This window comes from Aotus nancymaae, unplaced genomic scaffold (assembly GCF_030222135.1).
Source record: "Aotus nancymaae isolate 86718 unplaced genomic scaffold, 86718_ANA_hifiasm-v0.15.2.pri h1tg000083l, whole genome shotgun sequence".
Taxonomy (NCBI): domain Eukaryota; kingdom Metazoa; phylum Chordata; class Mammalia; order Primates; family Aotidae; genus Aotus; species Aotus nancymaae.
In genome coordinates, this window is record NW_026988498.1 from 8,312,426 (window position 1) to 8,335,822 (window position 23,397).

Here is a 23,397-nt window from a genome sequence, read left to right on the forward strand (position 1 = left end):
GGCCTGGGGCTTTGGTGTATACATGTGATGATGATGAGGACGATGATGAGTTTTTGAGACAGAGTCTCACTCTGTTGCTCCGGCTGGAGTGCAGTGACACAATCTTGGCTCACTGCAACCTCCACCTCCTGAGTTTAAGCGATTCTCCTGCCTCAGCCTCCTGAGTAGCTGACATTACAGGGGAACACTACCATGCCCAGCTAATTTTTGTATTCTTAGAGAGATGGCCAGGCTGGTTTCGAACTCCTCACCTCAGGTGATCTGCCTGCCTTGGCCTTCCAAAATGCTGTGATTACAGGCATGAACCATTGCACCCAGTCGATAGATACGATGATTATTTTTAAATGCTATTATTTTAATTTTTTACAATAAATTAGGAGATTAGCCTCATTTTCTTATTTAAAAAAAATGATGTTTTCTCCACTTTGTTCTTACTGCCTTATTCTTATAGTAGAGAAAGGAAGAAAAATTAAAACAATAAACCAAAATGTGAAAGACAGTTTTGTCGGGAAGCTCATCAGACACACATCTCACCTCCACTGCTGCCCCTTGGAAGCCTGGGGCTGTTTTTGCAGCTGCGCTGTAATCCCTGGTTATTGAGGGCACAGGTGGAAACGGAGATCAGCTCATGGCTTAGAAAGGAGCTGGGTGCACAGGTGGGTCTGGGTGAACTGGAGGCCGTGATCACTTAGTGTCTGAGGAGAGAGACTGATTGTGAGATCTCCAAGAGAATCGGTTGATCATATGCACTCCCAAGTGGTAGAAGCGATCCCCTCACTTTCCTGAGGAGTAACTTGTTTAAAAGATACACTGATCCTCGGGGTAATCCAGGGAGATCCTGCAGAGTGCCTGCCTGTAGGGGAGCACCTGAGGACCCCAGGGTGGGAGGAGTGGGCTCTCCTACTCCAGGGCCAGAACTGGGGACATCCGTTCCCTGCTTTAAGAAAGCCTCTGATCGCGCCTGCATGACCCAGTCTGACTTTTCACCTTCTTTTCTACTTCCTTGAAGGGATTACTGGGAAAGCTAGAAGTGATGGCTATTATCCAGCTTTTCTATATTACATTTTGAAATTTACAACCTCCTCACATCTGCAGAGGATTTGAGGACGTTCTTCGCAACCTCTGATGGTTCCTGACTTTTCTTCTGGTGTCTCCGTCCTCCAGCCATGACTTCCCCTTTGGCCATGTGGTGGAGTCTGGAGACCCGGCACCCCTGGGGAGAGGCAACTAAGAAGGCCTGACCGTGTCTCCGTGAGCAGAGGTCACTGAGGCCAGTCTTTGGCTCAGGTATTCTGCATTTGGAAGAGGGGTTTTGGATACATCAGAGGAGCAGTGATTTTCAGAGTCCATGGCTGTCTGGAGACACTGGGCCACGTTGCTGAGAGCCTGGGAGCTCTAATTTGCCTTTGGAGATGGTGATAGGGAGAGCAGGAACCATGTGACCCACAGAGGTGGATTGGAACTTGCCTGTGATGGTGGGGAGACAGCTCCAAAGACTTTTTCCTCAATCCCATATGGTCCTTACTCTGAAGTTTTCTCCCATCACCCCGTCTTCGTTTGCAGAAAACTTAGTCCAAGGTTCATTTGTCTGTTGTCTGTGTGTGTGTTTCTGGCAGATCCACGTGGGGCCTGGTTTGAAGCCTTTTGCTTTCCCGTAAAAGTGGGAATGAATAAACGAATGACTGAGTATATGAATAAATGGATGGTTGAATGAATGAATGAGTGAATGGATCAGTTAATATTTGAATGAATGGGTGAGTGAACAATGAATGAGTTGAACGAATGAATGATGAATGGATGAATTAATGTGTGAATAAATAGTGAGTGAACAAATGAATAAATGAGTTGAATGAATGAATGGATGTGTTAGTGTTGAATAAATGGGGAAGTGAACAAATGAATGAGTTGAATAAATGGATGAGTTAACGTGTGAATGAATGGGTGAGTGAACAAATGAATGCGTTGAATGAATGAATGAGTGAATGGATGAGGAGTTAAATAATGAATGAATGGTGTCAGGGTGCCAGCACTTGCCTTGCTTGCCTCCTGAAGATTCTCTATTGTCCACCCTCACCTTGTCCTTGTCACTGGTGCTCTGACGTCATTGGGCTGGCCTGTGCAGGGCACCCTTGAAGCCCAGATTTCACCCACTTGCTCCCAAGATGGTACCGTCTCAGCAACAGGAGCTGCTGCACAACACAGGATGACCCTTTGGGAGAGTCATGTACAAGGTCCGTGGGATTAGCGTAAATGCCAGTGCTCTGCAAGGATTTCACTGTCCCTCAGCCAGCTCACACGGATCATGGAAAAGAACCACAAGCTGTGCCCAGATGTGTTCCGGGCATGGGAGCAGGTGGGGCGTGAATTATGTAAGCTCCAGGGAACAACCCATAAAGCACACTCCAGGTGCTCGGTCAGGTTTCCTCTCACAGCCTCGGAATTGCTCTCTTGATGCTGTTCTCCTTTTAGAGATTAGAGGAGCTTGGACATCCCCCGTCTCCCTGCTGAAAACCTTTCCCGCTCCAGCTGCTTTTTTTTTTTGCCTACCCCGTTCATGAAGCTTTGCTGATCATTCTCATCCTACCAGCTGCTCTCCCTCCTGCAGACCCCAGGACTTAATTACTCATGGCTGCTGTCTTTCCCTCTGCCCTCATTTCCTGCTCCAGGTACGGAGTAATTCTTTCTCAGGTGGAAGGATTTTATTTTATTTTATTTTTTAATATTTGCTTTTTTATTTTATTTTATTTTTATTTTTTAGTTTTTAGTTTTTTTGAGACAGAGTTTCGCTCTTGTTACCCAGGCTGGAGTGCAACGGCGTGATCTCGGCTCACTGCAACCTCTGCCTCCTGGGTTCAGGCAATTCTCCTGCCTCAGCCTCCTGAGTAGCTGGGATTACAGGCACGCGCCACCATGCCCAGCTAATTTTTTGTATATTTTTTAGTAGAGACGGGATTTCACCATATTGACCAGGATGGTCTCGATCTCTTGACCTCGTGATCCACCCGCCTTGGCCTCCCAAAGTGCTGGGATTACAGGGGTGAGCCACCGCACCCGGCCCAGTATTTGCTTTTTTAAACCAAACAGTCTAGGCTTCCTTAGAATCTTCTCCCTTAATTTTGCTTATTATTTAGTCAACAAAAGAAGGATAAAACTGGGTCGAGGAAAGGAGAATCTGGTGCTCAGAATGCATGGAGTTTTGGAGCAGTTTTTCAGGATTCACCTGATGTCAAGGGACTGGAGATGTGATTGACTTCTCCCTGATCAATGCCTTACATCCAGAAAGCTGGCATGCAGTTTATATTGGCTGAATGGGAAAACCATAGAAAAGAAGGAAAAACAGGCCAGGCATGGTGGCTCACGCCTGTAATCCCAGAGCTTTGGGAAGCCGAGGCAGGTGGATTACAAGGTGAAGAGATTGAGACTATCCTGGCCAACATGGTGAAACCCCATCTCTATTAAAAGTACAAAAATTAGCTGGGTGTGGTGGTACTCACCTGTAATCCCAGCTACTCGGGAGGCTGAGGCAGGAGAATTGCTTGAACCCAGGAGGTGGAGGTTGCAGTGAGCCAAGATCGTGCCACTGCACTCCAGCCTGGCAACAGAGTGAGACTTTGTCTCAAAAAAAAAGAAGGAAAAACAAATTCATGGACTCAGCATTTTTGCAGTGACATTGATGAACCTGCCAAATAGCCACGCACGTGAGCCCAGCCCTGGCCATCACTCAGCTCTCAGTCTTCTGGGGGCTGCTGTTTGCTAAACTTTCATTTCATAAAGGGTTACGATTAGAATCCTAACATACACAGACTCCCAGTTCTTGGGTGGGGATCTCAGGTCCCGCAGTCCTTCCTTCTGTCTGGATTTAGTGGCATCTGTAAGTGCCTCCTCTGAAGTGGGATTGGCCTCTCTGAGTTTTATTACAGTTATTGTGGGGAAATGGTCTTGCTCTGTCACCCAGGCTGGAGTGCAGTGGTGTGATCGTAGCTCACTGCAGCCTCATGCGATCCTCCTGCCTCAGCCTCCTGAGTTGCTGGGATCACAGGAGCGCTCCACTATACCTGGCTAAGAGCTCTCTTCCTTTCTGTTGCTTTCTTACCTTGAGTAACTAGTCTTACAATTTTTCTCTTCCAAATAAAAAAAAAAAGTCTGTTGGTATATTTCTTAATTGTGACCGGGTACAGGATGATGGCGTAGAGTGTTAGGGTTTGGAATCAGACACACCCCTGACTTGTGACCCCAGGGAAGCTACTTGACCTTTCCGAATCTCCTCTGCAAACAAGAGATTTCCTGATGGTGTGGACAAGGGGTGTAGCGCTGAGCCTCAGTCATGGGTGCCCACGAGATGCCCACTGCCCTAGTGACCGGGAGTGGGGCCAGATCTAGGCAGAATTGTGAGGTTGGCTTAGCTTCTGGCTCATACAGCCCCGCCGTTGTTCCTGTGAGCTGTGAGCTCTCTCATTACTGGCCTAGAATTAGCTGGTGGCTTTAGGGATAATGACATCCAGCAAGGGACTGCTTAAAGATTCCAAGGATTTAAGGACCTAAATTAGCAAATCTCTTTCCGTAATTGTAAAGTGAAAAACGTCCTTGTACTGTTTTCAGATCCGTTAAATCATACTCTGGGTGGTGTGTAAATACACATTTGATGTGCACTAAGTAATGCTCCCCAAAGCTGAGTGTTAGCCTGGACACCCTGATCGCTTTCGGTCTGTGCTGGGTGTTCTGAGACTTAAAGGATGCGGGAATGGTCCGTCTAGAAAAGTCTGGCCCTGGGGCGTGACCGTGACTTCCCTGCAGGAGAGTTATCTTTGAGAAAGCAGCCCAGGAGGAATCAGGAGGGGAGGGAAGTCTGAGTGTGGTGGCTCACACTGGTAATCCCAGCACTTTGGGAGGCTGGGGCGAGTGGGTCACCTGAGGTCAGGAGTTGGAGACCAGCCTGACCAACATGGTGAAACCCCATCTCTACTAAAAATACAAAAATTAGTCCGGTGTGTTGGTGCATGCCTATAATCCCAGCTACTTGGGAGGCTTAGGCAGGAGAATTGCTTGAACCCAGGAGGCAGAGGTTGCGGTGAACCGAGATTGCGCCATTGCACTCCAGCCTGGGCAAGAAGAGCAAAACTCCATCTCAAAAAAATAAAAAATAATAAGAAAAGGAGGGGAGGGAGCAGGAAGCTAATTGCAGTCGCCGAACAAGAAGCTCCGTTGATACTGATGGATCCGCCGTAGGTTTCCATATTCCAAGCCTAACTCCAGGTTCTTTGCTGCTTCTGTGGTTTTCTCTCCTCACCTGCTCAGCACCTTCAGACAATCATTGTTTCCATCGATTGCACTTCCCAGTTGTCTTGGAAGGGCGTCCTGTAGATGTCACCTTTGTGCAACAGGCTGGAGTTCCTGTTACCTCCAGGTAATACTGTCAGGACCTCCAGGTAACACTGTCCTGTGACAGCTCGCCTCCCCCGCTCCCAGGCAGCTCTGAGTCAGGAGGTGAGACCTGCCCTGTGGCCGGCGGGGTGGAGGATGGCTTCGTGGTCATCTCCGGCTTTTACCCTTTGACGCCTGCCAGGATTCCAACAAGACCTCTTTAGTTTGTACTTTTTGGCAGATGAGGGATGTAGGTCACCTGTGGCTGCGGGTATTTTCAGAGGTGACAGGGAGTGAAGTTTTAGAACTCAGCAGTGAGCTCTTTAAATGCTGGTCCAAGCCCTTCTCACTGTCCTGCGTGTGTGCTGCCTCCTGGCCGCCATAAGACAGTGCTGATACACGAGTGGGTCCATCCTTGTGTGCTCCTTTGAGAGTAGGTTAAGAAGGCATCAGATGTTAGAGTTTGCTGAGACTCCATCCTTGTTTGTAGATGAGCAGAATGGGTGGTGGGGACAGTTGGGACTGAGTCTTAGGCTGTGCAGCCCTGAGCTATGATTGCATGCAGGTGAACAGCCTGAGGGGGCTGCACCGTGTGCCACAGCTCAGGAAGGAAGGCTCACTTCTGGGATGGGAGACTGTGAGAGCCCATGGCCGTCCAAGCTCCCGCTTCCCCTGTGACTCAGGCCTGTCCTTGGGCTGAAAGCCAGTCTGGTTCCTTAGTCTTCCTCTTCCAAGTATTCACCTCGCATGTGCACAGGGGTTTGCTCGAGTTCCCTGGACCAGCCTAGGTGTCCTGTCTGTAGCGTCTAGAGTCTGCTGTGGACCTATGGGTTTGTGGAATGCCTCCTCCTCCTAGTCACTGGAAGCCACGTGCCCCTTCTCAGGGACATCCCTCAGCTTCGCTGGATGAAGACTTGTCTAAGGAGGGTGAAGGGCAGAGATCTTAGAAGGAAATCTAGGAAGCTGGTCGGTGGCATTATTCTGGGTTTTATGGAGGCTTGCTAACTTTGTGTTTTGAAAGAAAGGACACCTTTTGACTTCTGTGGGGTGTATGTTCACGTGTGGTGAGGAGGGGGCGGGAAAGCCTTTTGGGGCAGAGCTTTCCCTACCTGGTGGGTTGGCTGACTTTCTGGTCTCACAAGCCCGGGTGCTGTAGTGAGCCCACCTCAGCTGTCATGGAGGAAGCTGTCTCGGCAGCAGAGCCCCAGGGGGATCCCAAATAGCCAGGAGCCCTCTCCCGGCGGGGGGCGGGGAGGTGGGCACACAGGGCATGCTTCGTTCAGTCAGCAGCAAGTGGTGGCGACATGTGTAATGGTGTCTACCATCTGTATGGTCATGCTGGCATGAGGGCCTGATGCAGGATTTCTGAGGCCAACGGGCCCGTCTCTTTTCAGAATCTGTGGTGTTTTTAGAGCGTGGTTGATCCATCACAGTGAACATATTAAGTGCTCGTGCGTTGGTCCCCAAGACCACCCCCAGGATTGATGATTCGCTCCACGGACTCACAGTTCTCAGCCTGTGGTCGTAGTCATGACTAAGATTTATCACAGCAGAAGGACACAGAGTAGAATCAGCGCAGGGGAGAGGTGCCAGGCAGGTCAGGCGGGCACAAACTTCCCAGCGTCCTCTCCGGGGAGGGGCATGCAGGCGTTGCCACCACTCGATGCCTAGTTCAGTTAACATTGAGTGGAGGTGACATGTGATGGTGTCTACCAGGGAAGCTTGTTAGACTCAGCAGCCAGGTTTTTCTTTTGAGATGGAGTTTTGCTCTTGTTGCCCAGGCTGGAGTGTAGTGGCGCCGTCTTGGCTCACTGTAACCTCCACCTCCCGGGTTCAAGCAGTTCTCCTGCCTCAGCCTCCTGAGTAGCTGGGATTACAGGCACGTGCCACTACGCTTGGCTAATTTTCGTATTTTTAGTAGAGACGGAGTTTCACCATGTTGTTTGGGCTGGTCTAGAACTTTTGACCTCAGGTGATCCACCCACCTCAGCTTCCCAAAGTGCTGGGATTTCAGGTGTGAGCCACCGTGCCTGGCCCTTTTCGTATGTTTGTTTTGTAAAAACAGACTTTATTTATTTAGACAAAGTCTGGCTCTGTCGCCAGGCTGGAGTGCAATGGTACGATCTCAGCTCACTGTAACGTCTGCCTTCTAGGTTCAAGAGATTCTCCTCCCTCAGTTTCCCAAGTAACTGGGATTATAGGCGCCTGCTACCATGCCAGCTAAATTTTTCTATTTTCTTAGTAGAGATGGGGTTTCACCATGTTGGCCAGGCCGGTTTCAAACTCCCATCCTTAGGTGATCCGCCCGCCTTGACCTCCCAAAGCGCTGGGATTACAGGCGTGAGACACCTCGCCTGGCCCAGACTTGACTTTTTAAAGCATTTTTAGGTTCGTAGCAAAACCAAATGGAAGATATGGAGATTTCCTGTATACTCACTGCCCCCCACACATGCACAGGCTCCCCTACTATCAACATCCCGCACCAGAGCGGTGCGTTTGGTTACAGCTGATGAACCCACAATGACACGCCACAATCGCCCTGGTCCGTAGTTTACATTAGGGCTCACTCTTGGTGTTGCGCGTTCTATGGATCTGACAAATACATAGTGACATGGATCCGCCGTGATCGAATCATGCTGAGTAGTTTCACTGCTCTAAACATCCCCCCTCTTCTGCATATTTTCCCCTCTCTGTCCCCAACCCCTGGCAGCCACAGACTGTTTTCCTGCCTCTGTATTTTCCCTTTTCTAGAATGTCATGTGCTTGGAATCCTGCAGTATATATCCACGTCGGCTTCTTTCTTTTTAGGATTCTTTCTGAGAGCTGGTCACATTGGCACCTGCTGCCTAGCACAGATGCAAATGCCAGAATCTCAGAATGAAAGCAGATGTTCAGCAGAAACCTCATTGCTTGTATAGACTGTTGAGGCGCAGTGAATTGCTCCTCAGTTAGGATGGTGGGAACGCTCCTGAAATCCAAGTTCTCAGGTGCCAGCCAGGAGCCAACCTTGCGAGCGGACCTTTCGAAGCCTGTGCTGTTTTCTGCACACCCCATGATGGGCCAGGCTTAGCAAAGCGCGATTCAGGGGCCTGAAGTCATGGGTCCTTCACCTTGAGCACGGGACCTTTTCCTTTTGTCTTTGACGGCTGCAGCGCTGACCTCCTTGAAGAAGGACCACGTGTTAAGCCACTGTCGTCTTTTTTCCGTCTCTGATTACTTTGCTTCCCCTGTCCTGATGGAGTTATGCGTGTGGCTGTTGTCCGCGCTGAATTGGGAAGATGAAAAATGCATAATCCCCCATGACATTCATTCAGTTCCTTTCTTAAGAAGCTTCTAAGAAAACCCTGTTTTTGAAGCACCGGGGATTCCATCAGTTGAAGATCCTGGACATACATTTCTTTAAAAAAAATTTCTTTTGAGGTCACGTTCTTGTCTTTACTGGGACCATTTTTACATTCGTTTCACTGGTTTGGGAATGAAACATTTTAATGAAATTTGCGACGGCTGCTGACCTTTACCCAGGAGTGGTGGTTGTACATTGTTGCTGTTGCACTAGGAATGAAGGAATGATCTGAGACTTGGAATGATCTGAGACTTAGAATTCGCGCCCTGGCTTCTGAAGGTTGAGGCATTGCGGTAGAGATGCAATAAATTATTTCTCCTTAGAGGAAGCCTTTGTTTTTCTTTCCTGCCTTGCTCTATTCTATGATACAGTAATTGGTCTTGATTTTAGTGAAACAACAACAATAGCAAACCTGCCTTTGGACGTTAAATGCAAACTGCATCCTTTGCATCCTTGGACAGCACCGTGTTACTTCAGTTTTTTTTTTTTTTTTTGAGATGGAGTCTCGCTCTTGTAGCCCAGGCTGGAGTGCAGTGGCGCAATCTCCAGTCTTGGTTCACTGCAACCTCCACCTCCTGGGTTCAAGTGATCCTCTTGCCTCAGCCTCCCAATAGCTGGGATTGGTGCCTGCCACCATGCCCAGCTAATTTTTGTATTTTTAGTACAGACAGGGTTTCACCATGTTGGCCAGGCTGGTCTCAAACTCCTGACCTCAGGTGATCCATCCGCCTCGGCCTCCCAAAGTGCTGGGATTATAGGTGTGAGCCACTGCACCCAGTCGTGTTACTTTAATTTTTAAAGAAAGACTTACTATTTCTAATTAATTTTTTGCTTGCTATGGCATTTTCCCCAAACCTCAGCTTTCTGATGCAGGGTCTTTCCTGTATCTTCCCCTCCTGTTTATTAAAATAGAGTCATGCGCCCATCACGTGTGGGAGACCGTCGCCAGGGAAGGACAGACGTCAGGCACTGTTGTCTGCGTCCACCGGGGCCTATTATCCCAAGTTCCATTGAGCAGGTGGTCTGAGGACTTTGCTTTGTGTACCAGAGACAAACATTCTTTTTCTTTTCCAGAACTCCTATTGGAAGTCATTCTTGGCAGGTGCTTTCTGTGGGTGAAAAGGCTGCGTACATCTCGGAGCCCCGAGCGGTTGTTTGTTATGGTTTAATATTTATTGAAAGTTGTCATCTCTGGGAGCACTTATTTGCTGGAGGCCAGACAGGGAGAGCCACATGTTTTTGAAAATGACTCTGTGTGTGTACGTCCCTTTATTTTTTCAGGGAGCTTTATCACCATTTAGCGAGCGGCGGAGTTTGAATGGGCATGACTGGAAGGATGAAAGGATGTGTGTTTTCTTGTTTGCCTGCGTTTTAGGGCCTGGCTGTGGTAACAGCTGTGGGGTTTGCTGTCACCATTCCTCCTCCCTGCTGTAGGTCGTGTCGTTGGTGTGCAGGTCGGTGAGAGGTCTGGGTTCGGAGCCGCACTGCTGAGTGCTTTGCAGTTGAGCTGCACCGTCCCTGGAATCCTGAGAGGGATCGAGGGCTTTTTTGTTTCTTCTGCTGTGTCTTTGGTATCAGATCTGAGGAGATTTTGTTTTTCTAAGTAAAATGGGTAAGACTTTGGTGGCCTAGAGTTGTAGTAGTGCGTTTTCATGCTGCTGATAAAGACATAGCTGAGACTGGGTAATTTATAAAGAAAAAGAGGTTTAGTGGACTCAAGATTCCACATGGCTGGGGAGGCCTCATAATCATGGCGGAAGGCAAAGCACACGTCTTATGTGGTGGCAGGCAAGAGAGAATGAGCACCAAGTGTAAAGGGAAACACTTTATAAAACCATCACATCTCGTGAGACTTACTGACTACCACGAGAACAGTATGGGGGAGACTGCCCCCATGACTCAGTCATCTCCCACTGGGCCCCTCCCATAACATGTGGGAATTATGGGAACTATAATTCAAGGTGAGATTTGGGTGGGGATACAGCCAAGCCCTATCCCCTGTCTTACTTTCTAGCAGAAAATTCTCTAAGTTGAAGAAAGGCAGTTATGGGTTTGGCCTGGGATTCATTCCTTGAAACCACTCATAAAAGTCTTATTTGAATTATTTCATGATCATGAAACAGTAGGTCTTTTCCTGCCATTCCTATTGTACGTTAGTCTTTTTTGATACCTTTTTTTTTTTTTTTTTTTTTTTTTTTTTGGGAGACAGAGTCTCCCTCTGTCACCCAGGCTGGAGTGCAGTGATGTGATCTTGGCTCACTGCAACCTCCACCTCCTGGGTTCAAGCAATCCTTCTGCCTCAGCCTCGTGAGTAGCTGAGACTGCAGGCACATGCTGCCATGCCCGGCTAATTTTTGTACTTTTAATAGAGAAAGGGTTTTGCCATGTTGGCCACGCTGGTGTTAAACTCATGACCTCAGGTCATCCACCTGCCTTGGGCTCCCAAAGTGCTGGGATTATAGGTGTGGGCCACTGCACCTGGCCAGATATCTGTTTTTTTTTTTTTTGTTTAAGTTGGTGTGACAAAAGTTGACCTCAATGACACATTTTAAATGAATGCAGTTTATTGCAGATAAATTATACCTCAATAAAGTATATGAGTTGCTGTGTATGCCAGGTGCTGTGCTAAGGCCTTGGGAAACACACAGGTGATAAAACATGGTTCCTGTCCTGTAGGCTTCATAATTGAAAATGATCTGTGTATATGAGGGGAAGCGGGAAATGCTGCCTGAAAATACAGCATCTTGGCATACTGAATATTTTAGGCTGAAGGAAATGGAGAAAACCACAGAAGCAGGAAGGTCACTCTCTAACCTTCTCTAACCCTTCTCCCCTAGAGTGGGCCAAAAAGTAGGTCCTAAGACCCTCATTCTGGTGGGGTTCTGCCCTATTCCCAGAGGCCAAGAAGAATTGGAAAAAGCAGGCCTTGCTCAGTTTGTCCTAGTTTATTACTGTTACATGAAGCCCTTTCATCCTCCAATCATACTTCAGCGTGACTGTCCACACAAATAGACAGTTTTTCCTGGGTGGTTCCGTCTTCATTTCTGAAGGCTCTCATGTCACATATGACTTACATTAAATATATTTTTTTCTTTTGGAGGCAGAGTCTCACTCTGTCACCCAGGCTGGAGTGCAGTGGTGCAACCTTGGCTCATTGCAGTCTCCGTCTCCTGGGCTCAAGTGATCCTCCTGCCTCAGCCTCCCAGGTAGCTGGGACTACAGGCACATGCCACATGCCTGGCTAATTTTTGTATTTTTTATAGAGATAAGTTTTCACTTTCGTGCCCAGGCTGGTCTTGACCTCCTGTATTCAAGTGATCCACCCATTTTGGCCTTCCAAAGTGATGGGAATATAGGTGTGAGCCACTGTGCTTGGCCTTTAAATAAATTTGTCTGTGTTTCTTTTGTTAAAATTCCTCACACCTGTAATTCCAGCACTTTGGGAGGCTGAGGCAGGTAGATCACTGGAAGCCAGGAGTTTGAGACCAGCCTGGCCAACATGGTGAAACCCCATTTCTACTATAAATAAATAAATAAATAAATAAATAAATAAATATAATGATGGGCCGGGTGTGGTGGCTCATGCCTGTAATCCCTGCACTTTGGGAGGCTGAGGCGGGTGGATCACAAGGTCAAGAGATCGAGACCATCCTGGTCAACACGGTGAAACCCTGTCTCTACTAAAAATACAAAACATTAGCTGGGCATGGTGGCACGTGCCTGTAATCCCAGCTACTCAGGAGGCTGAGGCAGGAGAATTGCCTGAATCCAGGAGGTGGAGGTTGCAGTGAGCTGAGATCGCGCCACTGCACTCCAGCCTGGGTAACAAGAGCGAAACTCTGTCTCAAAAAAAAAAATAATAATAATGATAATTAGCTGGGTGTGATGGTGCATGCCTGTAATTCCAGCTGCTTGGGAGGCCGAGGAACAAGAATTGCTTCAACCCAGGAGGTGGAGGTTGCAATAAGCCGAGATTGTACTACTGCACTCCAGCCTGGGCAACAGTGCGAGACTGTCTAAAAAAAAAAAAAAGGAAAAAGCCAAACTCTTTTTCACTCCCAAGGTTAAACTTACCTTTTCTTTTTATATTCTATTCCGTACTCAAAGATGGCAACTAAAACCCCCAGGTAAACTGAGAAGCGCTTGATTATAGTCAGTTTCTGTCAAATCTCTAGGACACAGAACGGATTGGAAGTTGTATAAAATAAATTTCCTTGCACAAAAATGTGGGGGGAAAAGGAAATAGGTACTTTATTTTTCAAGTTATAAATGAGAATCCCTTTGATGCTATAAAATGCAGCAATAATAATTCTTCAAGTCTTATTAAAGAATTCAAATGGACCAAAACTCAGTAAAATGTGAACTGTAGGCTCGAGGAGCTGGGAAGGTTCTTTCTTAGTAATTTGTTTGCCTTAAAACTTTGTTTTCTCTTAGACATTTTATGGAAATGGAATTTTATTCTCTGAACGTTTTATTTCAGGTAGATTTGCAAAGCCCTTCTATACATAGTCACTGTTTTTAGTTTTTAGTAACCCCAAACCTTGAAAATTCATCTCAGCCTAAAAGACTCTTGACTTTCCCTGAGTCTAAAGCCTTCCTGCGGATGTTGCGCTTTAAGGTTCTGAAAGGTTTTATGTGGAGTGTTTTTTTCTTCTTTCCAAAGAAGGAAAAGATCAGAAAGGAACATCTAACCGTTGTTGAGCATTTTGGGAAAAGTGAAAACCTACTTCATCTATTTCATTTGTAAGAAGCATGCGAGATGTGAATATATTTGGAAACGTCCAAAATGTAACCATGACAGGAGGCAACAGTGTGATGGCAAATTTCAGGCAAGTCTGGTGTTTCTTTGCCTTCTCCCCATTTAATCTCTTCTCATTTCTTTTACTTTTCTACTTTTGTTCTTTCACTGTTTCTTTCCTTTCTAATGTTTCCCTTCAATTTTGAGCAATTTTCTGTTTTTCTTTTATTTTTTTTGAGATGGAGTCTTGCTCTTGTTGCCCAGACTGGAGTGCAGTGGCGTGATCTCGGCTCACCGCAACCTCCGCCTCCTGGGTTCAAGCGATTCTCCTGCCTCAGCCTCCCAAGCAGCTGGGATTACAGGCGTTCACCGCCATGCCCGGCTAATTTTTGTATTTTTAGAAGTGGTGGGGTTTCTCCATGTTGGCCAGGCTGGTCTCAAACTCCCGACCTCAGGTGATCTGCCTGCCTCGGCCTCCCAAAGTGCTGGGATTACAGGCGTGAGCCACTGCGCCAGGCCAATTTTGAGCCATTTTCTTTATTCCCTCTACTTATGAACTCACAGCAGTGGAGAAAACACTGGCCTCTCAGAAATATATTTATACATATATCTAAGGACTCTGGAAAACAGATTGAAAGACATTAAGCCTCAGTAGTGAAATTGTGACTTGAATACGAAATGTTTCTGTACAGCAAGAATGCTCAGGGTTTGTCTCTTTGTAAAATGTACTCAGTATTCATGGAACAGATATGAAGGGTGCTCACTCTACACCAGGCACCATGGTCAACGTAGAGGGTTAACCTGTATTACCTCCATTCTGAGGATTCCTGCGATGACACAGGAGGAGACAGGAACAAGGATAGAAGCTTGTAGTTGCAATGTAGTGTCGCGTTACCTTCATGAAGCATGAACCGTGTGTTGTGCTCATATAGTCAAGTTACAGGGAAGGGGTCCTGAGCCAGACCCCAAGAGAAGGTTCTTGGATCTCACTCAAGAAAGAATTCAGGGCGAGTTTATAAAGTGAAAGCAGATTTCTTAGGAAAGGAGTAAAAGAATGGCTACTCCATAGACAGAGCAGCCCCTAGGGCTGCTGGTTTCCTATTTTCTTTTCTTTCTTTCTTTTTTTTTTCTGAGACGGAGTTTTGTTCTTTTGCCCAGGCTGGAGTGAAGTGGTGCGATCTCGGCTCACTTCAGTCTCCGCTTCCTGGGATCAAGTGATTCTCCTGCCTCAGCCTCCCAAGTAGCTGGGATTATAGGTACCCGCCACCATGCCTGGCTAATTTTTGTATTTTTAGTAGAGACAACGTTTTACCATGTTGGCCAGGATGGTCTGACCTCAGGTGTTCTACCCACTTTGGCCTCCCAAAGTGCTGGGATTACAGGCGTGAGCCACGGCACCCAGCCTGGTTTCCCATTTTTGTGGTTATTTCTTGATGATATGCTAAACAAAGGATGGATTATTCATGTTTCTCCTTTTTAGACCATATAGGGTAGCTTCCTGTCATTGCCATGGCATCTGTAAACTGTCATGGCGCTGGTGAGAGTGTAGCAGTGAGGACGACCAGAGTTCACTCTTGTCACCATCTTGGTTTCGGTAGGTTTTGGCCGGCTTCTTTACTGCAACCTGTTTCATTAGCAAGGTCTGTATGACCTGTACCTTGTGCCAACCTCCTGTCTCATCTTGTGACTTAGAATGCCTTAGCTGTCTGGGAATGTAGCCCAGTAGGTCTCAGCCTTATTTTACCCAGCTCCTATTCAAGATGGAGTTGCTCTGGTTTACATGCCTCAAATAGTCAGACGTAAGAACCATCATGGAAACCTCCATTTCCTTGGCCTCTGAGACTTTGAGGAGGAGTATATGCTGATGGTGATGAAAGGAGTCAAACTCTGTAAAATACTTAAAGAGGTTTACTCTGAGCCAAATATGAGTGACCAAGGCCGGTGGCACAGCCCCAGAAGGTCCTGTGAACATGCCCAAGGTGGTTGTGTTACAGCTTGATGTTATACATGTGAGGGACGGAAGTTAGAGGCCAACATCGTTCAATACTGTATTTAAGGCATTGGATTGGTCCAGAAAGCCAGAGCAACTGCAGGCAGGGGTTTCTGGGTCACAGGTGCATTCAGAGGTTTTCTTATTGGCAGTTGGCTGAAAGAGTTAAGTTATTATCTAAACATGTGGAATCCACAGAAAGGAATGCCTGGGTTAAGATATGGAGTTGTAGAGACCAAGGTTTTTATTTTGCAGATGAAGCCTCCAGGTAACAGGCTTCAGAGAGATTAGACGGTAAAGGTGCCAGACTCTTAAATATCTCCCGGAACAGGAAAAGATGTGGAAAGGGAATGGGATTCTCTACAGAATGTAGACTTTCTCCACAAGAGACAGGTTTGCAGAGTTGTTTCAAAATATGTCAAAGAAATATATTTTGGGGTAAAATACTTTGATTTCTTTCAGGACCTGCTGTCTGTCATGTGATGCTGTATTACAGACAGGCTAGAATTTGGAGTCTTTTTTTTTTTTTTTTTTTTGCCACGAGGTGTGTTTTATTTTCATTATTCATACAAATAATTTTCTGTCATATCCCGGGGCAAACCGGAGAATTTGGCAGTCCGATTGTGGGGGGTCCCTTCAGAGACCCACAGGCCGGTGGCATCGGCGCGGAGTGCCCAGGTTCACAGTGCAGCTTGTGGCTTGTGTCCATCTTGCAGGTGGCTCTTCCTCCGCATCAGGACTAGGGTCTCGAAGATGACGGGGGCAGGAAATCCTCCAGGCTCTTAGGAAATTTCACTCCGCTTCTCCTGCGCAGTGGTCTCTTTGGTCGGCAGGGTGTTCTTCTCCTGCGTCTCTGTTTTCTTCAGTTTGGCCTTATCGAAGCTGGCGATTTCTCCCATGTCTGGTTTGTCTGCCATTTTCTTAAAACAATCCGTACGGTCCCGCTCCAAGCCCGGACTCCTGGTGCTCCCACTCGAGTCGCTGCAGCAAGAGACCTGGAGTCTTTTTTTTTTTTGAGCTGGAGTTTTGCTCTTGTTACCCAGGCCGGAGTGCAATGGCATGATCTCAACCTCCGCCTCCCGGATTCAAGCAATTCTCCTGCCTCAGCCTCCCGAGTAGCTGGGACTACAGGCGTGCGCCACCATGCCCAGCTAATTTTTTTGTATGTTTCGTAGAGACAGGGTTTACACCATGTTGGCCAGGATGGTCTCACGATCTCTTGACCTTGTGATCCACCCACCTCGGCCTCCCAAAGTGCTGGGATTATAGGCGTGAGCCACCGCGCCTGGCCTGGAATTTGGAGTCTTATTGCTACAAAGCGTTGCTTTTCTCAGTCCTAACATTTCTGTTTTCATGTTAGTGCATGCTGGCCAGTGGTGCCTGAATTCCAGAGGGAGGAGGGTAGAATGAGGCCTGTCCCACCCTCCCTTCCCATCATGGCTGGCGCTAGGTTTTCAGGTTTTCTTTGGAATCCCTTTGGCCAAGAGGAGGGTCCTCCATTCAGTCAGTTAGCGGGGCTCAGAATTCTATTTTTGGTTTTCACTGACTGGAGTTCATTTGACAGTTCTGAAATGAAACCACCTTGGAAGCTGTTTAAATGGTGCATGACTGGAATTTAGGCAGACTTAGCTTCGGTTCTGCCATTTTGTTTTGGCTTCCTTTGGCATGAAGCTGGGCCGCCGTCCTGTTCTCCGGTGTTCCTTAGCTGGTTTCCATGTTAGCATGGCCCTTATATGCTGGGCTGCAGAGTAGACAGACTTCCCTTTGGATATTCAAAATATCACCGGCAAGTACTGTTCACGTGCTTTGACTGGAAAGTTTCCCAAGGCTTCCCCCTCCCCGACTTGCCTTTAGCCATGATAATCGTGGCTTTTGTGCTGTCTGCAAGAAGAAAAAGAAAGAAACGTTCCCAGTCCTTTTAATGTAAAAGTCATAAACTGTGCCTGGCAACTGTAGAAAATTATAGTGCCCTTTGTTTTTATTGTTAGTATAACTTTTAATTGTCTTCCTTATCTTCGTGCCTGACTGTTGTTTGCTGGGCTGGAGTTAATGTTTTGAAAGTCAGTTCAGAGGTGAACGAATGGTCAGGTCATAATAGCAGATATAGACGTGCCGTTGGCGTTTTGTGAATATCAAATGCTAATTTTGAAAAAGAAAGAAAAGTTCCCAGTGAGGGAAATAAAGGTATTTTGTGTGAGAGGCACCTGTTATTTGTAGATAGTACCGTTCATTTCTTTTGCAGATAGGAAATACAGTCTCTTTGCCTCAATCATTACTTCATCCTTCAGCCTGCTACTGTTACAGGAAAGGGGTCTCAATCCAGACCCCAAGAGACCGTCTTGGGTCTCGTGCAAGAGAGAATTCAGGGCGAGTCCACAGAATAAAGTGAAAGCAAGTTTATTAAGAAAGTGAAGGAATCGTGAATGGCTGCTCCATAGACAGAGCAGCGCGGAGGGCTGCTGGTTCCCCATTTTTATGGTTCTTTCTTGATGGTGTGCTCAGCAAGGGGTGGATAATTCACGCCTCCCATTTTTAGACCAGATATGGTCACTTCTCAGCGTTGCCGTGGCATCTGTAAACTGTCACGGTGCTGGTGGGAGTGTAGCAGTGAGGACAACCAGAGGTCACTCTCAGAACCATCTTGGTTTTTGTGGGTTTTGACCGGCTTCTTTACTGCAACCCGTTTTATCAGCAAGGTCTTTGTGACCTGTATCTCCTGCTGGCCTCCTGTCTCATCCTGTGACTTAGAATGCCTTCACTGTCTGGGATTGCAGCCTAGTCGGTCCTAGCCTCATTTTACCCAGCCCGTACTCAGGATGGAGTTGCTCTGGTTTCCGTGCCTCTGACGGTAGTATTTGAGGAAGCTCAGATGTTTTTAAAGTATGGATAGTAGCCATGATAGACATCCTTTCTCTTTTTGCAGTTGGAGACTTTGCAGCAGCCTCTATGCCAGTGATTCCCAAGCCCTGTGGAGTCAGAACTCTGTCCTTGTTGGTCTGGTTTAAACTACCTTCCCTTCCCTGCTGTCAGATACCATGTGCCGTATCTTAGTTGAATGTTGACTTCCTTTGAGAATTCTTTGACCTCTCCTTAGATTACATGAGGTAACTTAAATGTATTCCTGCTGGAAATGATGGGACTAAATGTAGGGAAGGGATTTGGGATAGAACTAGGGAATGTCCCAACTGGCAACGTCCCCAACTTATCCTAAGACATTTCACCGTTTCTAGAATGGGTTGGTTAAGACACCTCTCCTTTGGTGGGATCAGTTGTTTGGATCTAAGTTTTGTGGACTGTCTCTCTCTCTCTCTCTTTTTACTGAGTATGTTCTTCTGCAGAATGATGTGTATCTCATTTTAGCTTCAGAAGGTACCACTTTAAAGAAGTAATTAAATTATAAAGATTAGTTCAAAGTCATTGTCAACACTAGAGAAGTTAGCAAAGATATTGGAAGGCCAACTGCTTTCTTTATTTCCCATGTGACTTTTTCTGCAGAAACTCACCTAGAGTTCTTAAAGGGAATGATTGGCAACTTCCTGACATTTCATGGTGAGAGGCCTCTGCTGGCCACTGGAGATAGTTTTTTCCTTTTTTAAAATGTTTAATTTTCAGGGCTGGGCATGGTGGCTCACGCCTGTAATCCCAGCACCTTGGGAAGCTGAGATGGAAGGATTGCTTGAGGCCAAGAGCTTGAGAACAGCCTGGGCTACATAGCAAGACCCTTTCTCTACAAAAAATTTAAAAATTAGCTGAGTGTAGTTGCGTGCACCGGGGTCCCAGCTTCTCGAAAGGCTGAGGTGGGAGGTTTGCTTGAGCCCAAGAGGTTGGGGTTGGAGTCAGCCACGGTTGTGCCGCTGCATTCCAGCCTTGGTGACAGAGTGAGATCCTTTTTCAAACAAAAATTAACTTTTAAGTAAAAAATTTTTATAGCTTGCTGTAGTCTTGAACTCTTGGGCTCAAGTGATTCTCCTGCCTCAGCCTCCTGAGTAATGGGGACTACAGCTGTGCACCACCATGCTTGGCTAATTTATTTTTTTAACCTATTTTTATTATTATTATTTTGTGAGTTGGAGTTTTGCTCTTGTTGCCCAGGCTGGAGTGCAACGGCACGATCTCGGCTCACTGCAACCTCTGCCTCCCGGATTCAAGTGATTCTCTCACTTCAGCTTTTCAAGTAGCTGGGATTACAGGCGTGCACCACCACACCCAGCTAATCGCCATGTTGGGCAGGCTGATCTCGAATTCCTGACCTCAAGTGATCCTCCCGCCCCAGCCTCCCAAAGTGTTGGGATTACAGGCGTGAGCTACCATACCCGGCCTTTTTTTTTTTTTTTTTTTTTTTTTAACTTACTTTTATTTTATCATAGAGAGAGAGGGTGTCTTATGTTGCCCAGGCTGATCTTGAACTCTTAGCCTGAAGGGATCCTCCTGCCTCAGCCTCCCAAAGTGCTGGGTTTACACACATGGGCCACCACGCCCCACCCACAATGGTCTCTGAAGGAGGAACTGAAGAGCGTCTGGATTTCTTGCATAGGTTTGTTTGGAGAGGAGAGTCAAGCAGTACTTGAGCGATTTGAATTTTTGTTGAGAAAAACAAAGTGAAAAAAATTTTTTGACATCAGATATGTTGTTTTGGCCTGTGGGGCAGATTTTATTTTTCTCTTTTACTTTTTGTTTTTATCCTTTTGTACTATTTTTAAAGACAGGAATGAGAAGAAATTATCCCCGGCCCGTTCTGCCCAGTGAAGAGCAAGCAATGTGGCTGTCGGAAGTGGGGTGAGGTCACAGGAGCAGGTCTGGCTGAGTCGCCCAAAACGCTGACTGTCACGGTGGGCTCTGTGGTTTTGGCGGGTTTCTTCACTTCGATGTGCCCTGGTTACTTCATCAATGCCATGGAGATAATAATCTCATCGGATGCTGTGATTTGCTGAGATCATTCTTGTAAACACTTAGAATAGTCCCAGGGACACAGGAAGCGGTTCATGATTGCTACTGTATGATCATATCCAGATTCTATGATGTCATATTACTGTGTTATGAAAGATTCGGGTTCCTTGGTACACTGATGTTGTCTTTGAAACTCAGAACAGATGTTTCCTGGGCCAATGTTAAATGAGTATTTGGCCATTAAGATCAGAGAAAGACAAGGCAGGCGGATCACAAGGTCAAGAGATCGAGACCATCCTGGCCAACATGGTGAAACACCGTCTCTACTAAAAATGCAAAAATTAGCAGGGTGTGGTGGTGGGCACCTGTAATCCTAGCTACTTGGGAGGCTGAGGTGGAAGAATCGCTTGAACCCTGGAGGCAGAGGTTGCAGTGAGCTGAGATTGTACCTCTGCACTCCTCCCGGGGCGGCAGAGTGAGACTGTCTCAAAAAACAAAGAAAAAGACACATGTAGGTTAAAAAATTAAATTAGAGACATCTTGATGTTACACCCATATTAACAGTAGTGTGAATCTCTATTCCTTCACCCAAGGAAGGAAGGAAGGAAGGAAGGAAGGAGGGAGGGGCGGAGAGAGAGAAGGAAAGGAAGGAGGGAGGGAGAAAGGGAAAGAAGGAAGGGAGGAAGGAGGGAGCAGGAAGTTTCCCTATGTAATCAAAATAACATTATCACAACTAATACAATTCATACTAATTTCTTACTATCCTCTAATATCCAGTTTATATTTCAGTTTCCCCAGTTATAATTGGGTGTATACTGAGTTTACAGTTCCATAGTCACTTCATCTGGGGAATGAGGAGGTGGAACTAACTCGGGTTTATATAAGCATGAAAGTTTCATGTTTAATACCATTAGGAAGTGCCGTTGTGATTTTGTTAATTTCATGTTCTTAAAGAAGGATTGAAGCTTTAGGGACATGAACATGGCTCTCTTGCAAGATGAAATGGAAATGGGGAAATGATTTGGTTAATAGAATACATAGGGATGGGTTCGTGGTGTCTCCAGCTGGGGTTGGCTTGTAGATTGGGCAGATTACGCATTGCCAGTGGTTGACTGACTCGTGTACTGGCCAGAGAGGACGAGGCTGTGCCCTGGTCTGAGGCCCAGCAGGTTTTGGGTCTGAGATTTTCTAGTCTCTATAAATGTTCCTAATGCCATTTCAAGTTACAGTGGAGACTTGGACAACCCTTTGGCTTCAGGTGTGTTTTGTTATTTGAGACTCTGGTGTTTTCTTCAAGGAGACTAAATGCTGGGTGTATTGGGTTACCACCTGTCTAAGGAAACTCCCATTGTTCCAGGAAAAAAGAAGAATGAAAAAGTCATGCTTTGGTTGCTTGGTGAATGTCAGGTGCTGCTGGCCCCAGAGGTCATGAGCCGACGGGCATGTCCTGCGCCTCGTGCAGGCTCCCGCTATGAGAACCAGCTTTGGAAACTTCCCACCCAAACCTGCCCACCCTGTAAGAGGCAGGGTGCTGGGTGTGTCAGGCATGGATGGGGAGCAAGGAGAACCACCCTTTCCCCCATGAGCTCTGAACCAATTGAGAAGTAGGGCTGAGGGCCGGCAGATGGAGATCAAAACATTACATTCATTCCTGACAAAAGTTCCGTTGGAGGACTGGGCCATGTTTTAATAAAGGACTTCCCTCTCTCAGCCTCAGAAGCAGCCCACTTAGCCCCTGCAGGCTCCTCCCCTGGCCCACAGGAGAGAAGTAGTCTGTGGGCATCCAGCGGGTACCCAAGAGAAAGGAGGAGAAGCAGCTGGGCTGGTACCCCTCCATCCCCTCCTGGCCAGCTGGGTAAGTCCGTTCTGCCCTGGGAGGAGGAAGAGGTAGGAAGCTCCGGGAGATTGTGCCGTGGACATCAGGAATGTGGAATGCCCGTTCCCTCTTCTTGGGACCTGGAATCCCCCGGGACCCAGTGCCCTGGCCCTACCTGTGAATTTACACCCCTGGGGCAGCCCTTTTCCTGTGTCCCAGCTTCATAGACTAATTTATTTAGAGGGGGTGAGAGAAATGAGATCAATGCTGATAATAGTGGCGCTTAATAAATATTAATTGTCTTTGTATCCGTGATATGTGCTTCTTTTTTTTCTTTTGGAGATGGAGTCTAGCTCTGTTGCCAGGCTGGAGTGCACCTGCGTAATCTTGGCTCACTACAGACTCCTTCTCCCAGGTTCAAGGGATTCTCTTGCCTCAGCTTCCCGAGTAGCTGGGATTATAGGCACACGCCACCACGCCCAGCTAATTTTTGTATTTTCAGTAGAGATGGATCCTGACCTTGTGATCTGCCTGCCTCGGCCTCCCAAAGTGCTGGGATTATAGGAGTAAGCTGCCATGCCCGGCCAAATTTTCTTCCTTTTTAAGGCCGAATAATATTCCATTGTATGGCTAGACCATATTTTGCTTACCCATTCATCTGTCCGTGGACTCTTGGAGTAACCTGTTGGTGGTTGTGAGTCAGGCTGCTGTGAACATCGGTGTATGAATATGTGTGCATTACATTTTTAAAAGGAAACTCTTTGTTGAAATATAATACATAAAACACACTTCTGACTTACATGGACTTTGCTGATAACTGCTGGTTATCTAAAACCCCTCAAGTTTGAAATGTAACAACTATGATACATGTTATCATGGAGCCTTGCCTGTTCCGTTCTGAGTTCTTAACTTTTGTGGTCAATCTTGTGAGATCCAGCTCACTACATCAGCCTGTCAAGATCTTTTAGAATTCTGAGTTTGTTTTAATTTTGAGTTGTCCACAAAATTAATTATGATATGATGATCATATCCCCCCTCTCTCTACAAGTCATAAAATGCTGAAGAGGAAGGGGCCTGCAGCAGAGCTCTGTGGGGGCTGTGGGAACCCTCCCCCTGGTTGGATGTTGCTGTGAAGTTGCTTATGGGTCCAGTTTTTCTCGCTTCTAGCCCCTTTGTTCATCTCATTTACAAGGAATTCATAAGGAAATTTCTCACCATGGTTCTGCAACCATGTTGCAGGTTGCCATTTTTTTAATTTAATT

General features: G+C 46.8%; 2 protein-coding genes across 2 annotated transcripts in view; one reads left to right on the forward strand and one right to left on the reverse strand.

Moving 5' to 3' along the window:
• The window catches only part of CAMK1D (calcium/calmodulin dependent protein kinase ID), a 446,292-nt gene that overhangs the window by 75,056 nt on the left and 347,839 nt on the right, over positions 1-23,397 (forward strand). The window lies entirely within an intron of this gene.
• LOC110568239 (thymosin beta-10-like) lies at positions 15,965-16,398 on the reverse strand. Its single transcript, XM_064369028.1, has one exon. The coding sequence runs from the start codon at positions 16,347-16,349 to the stop codon at positions 16,215-16,217; it is 135 nt and encodes a 44-aa protein (XP_064225098.1). The 5' UTR covers positions 16,350-16,398; the 3' UTR covers positions 15,965-16,214.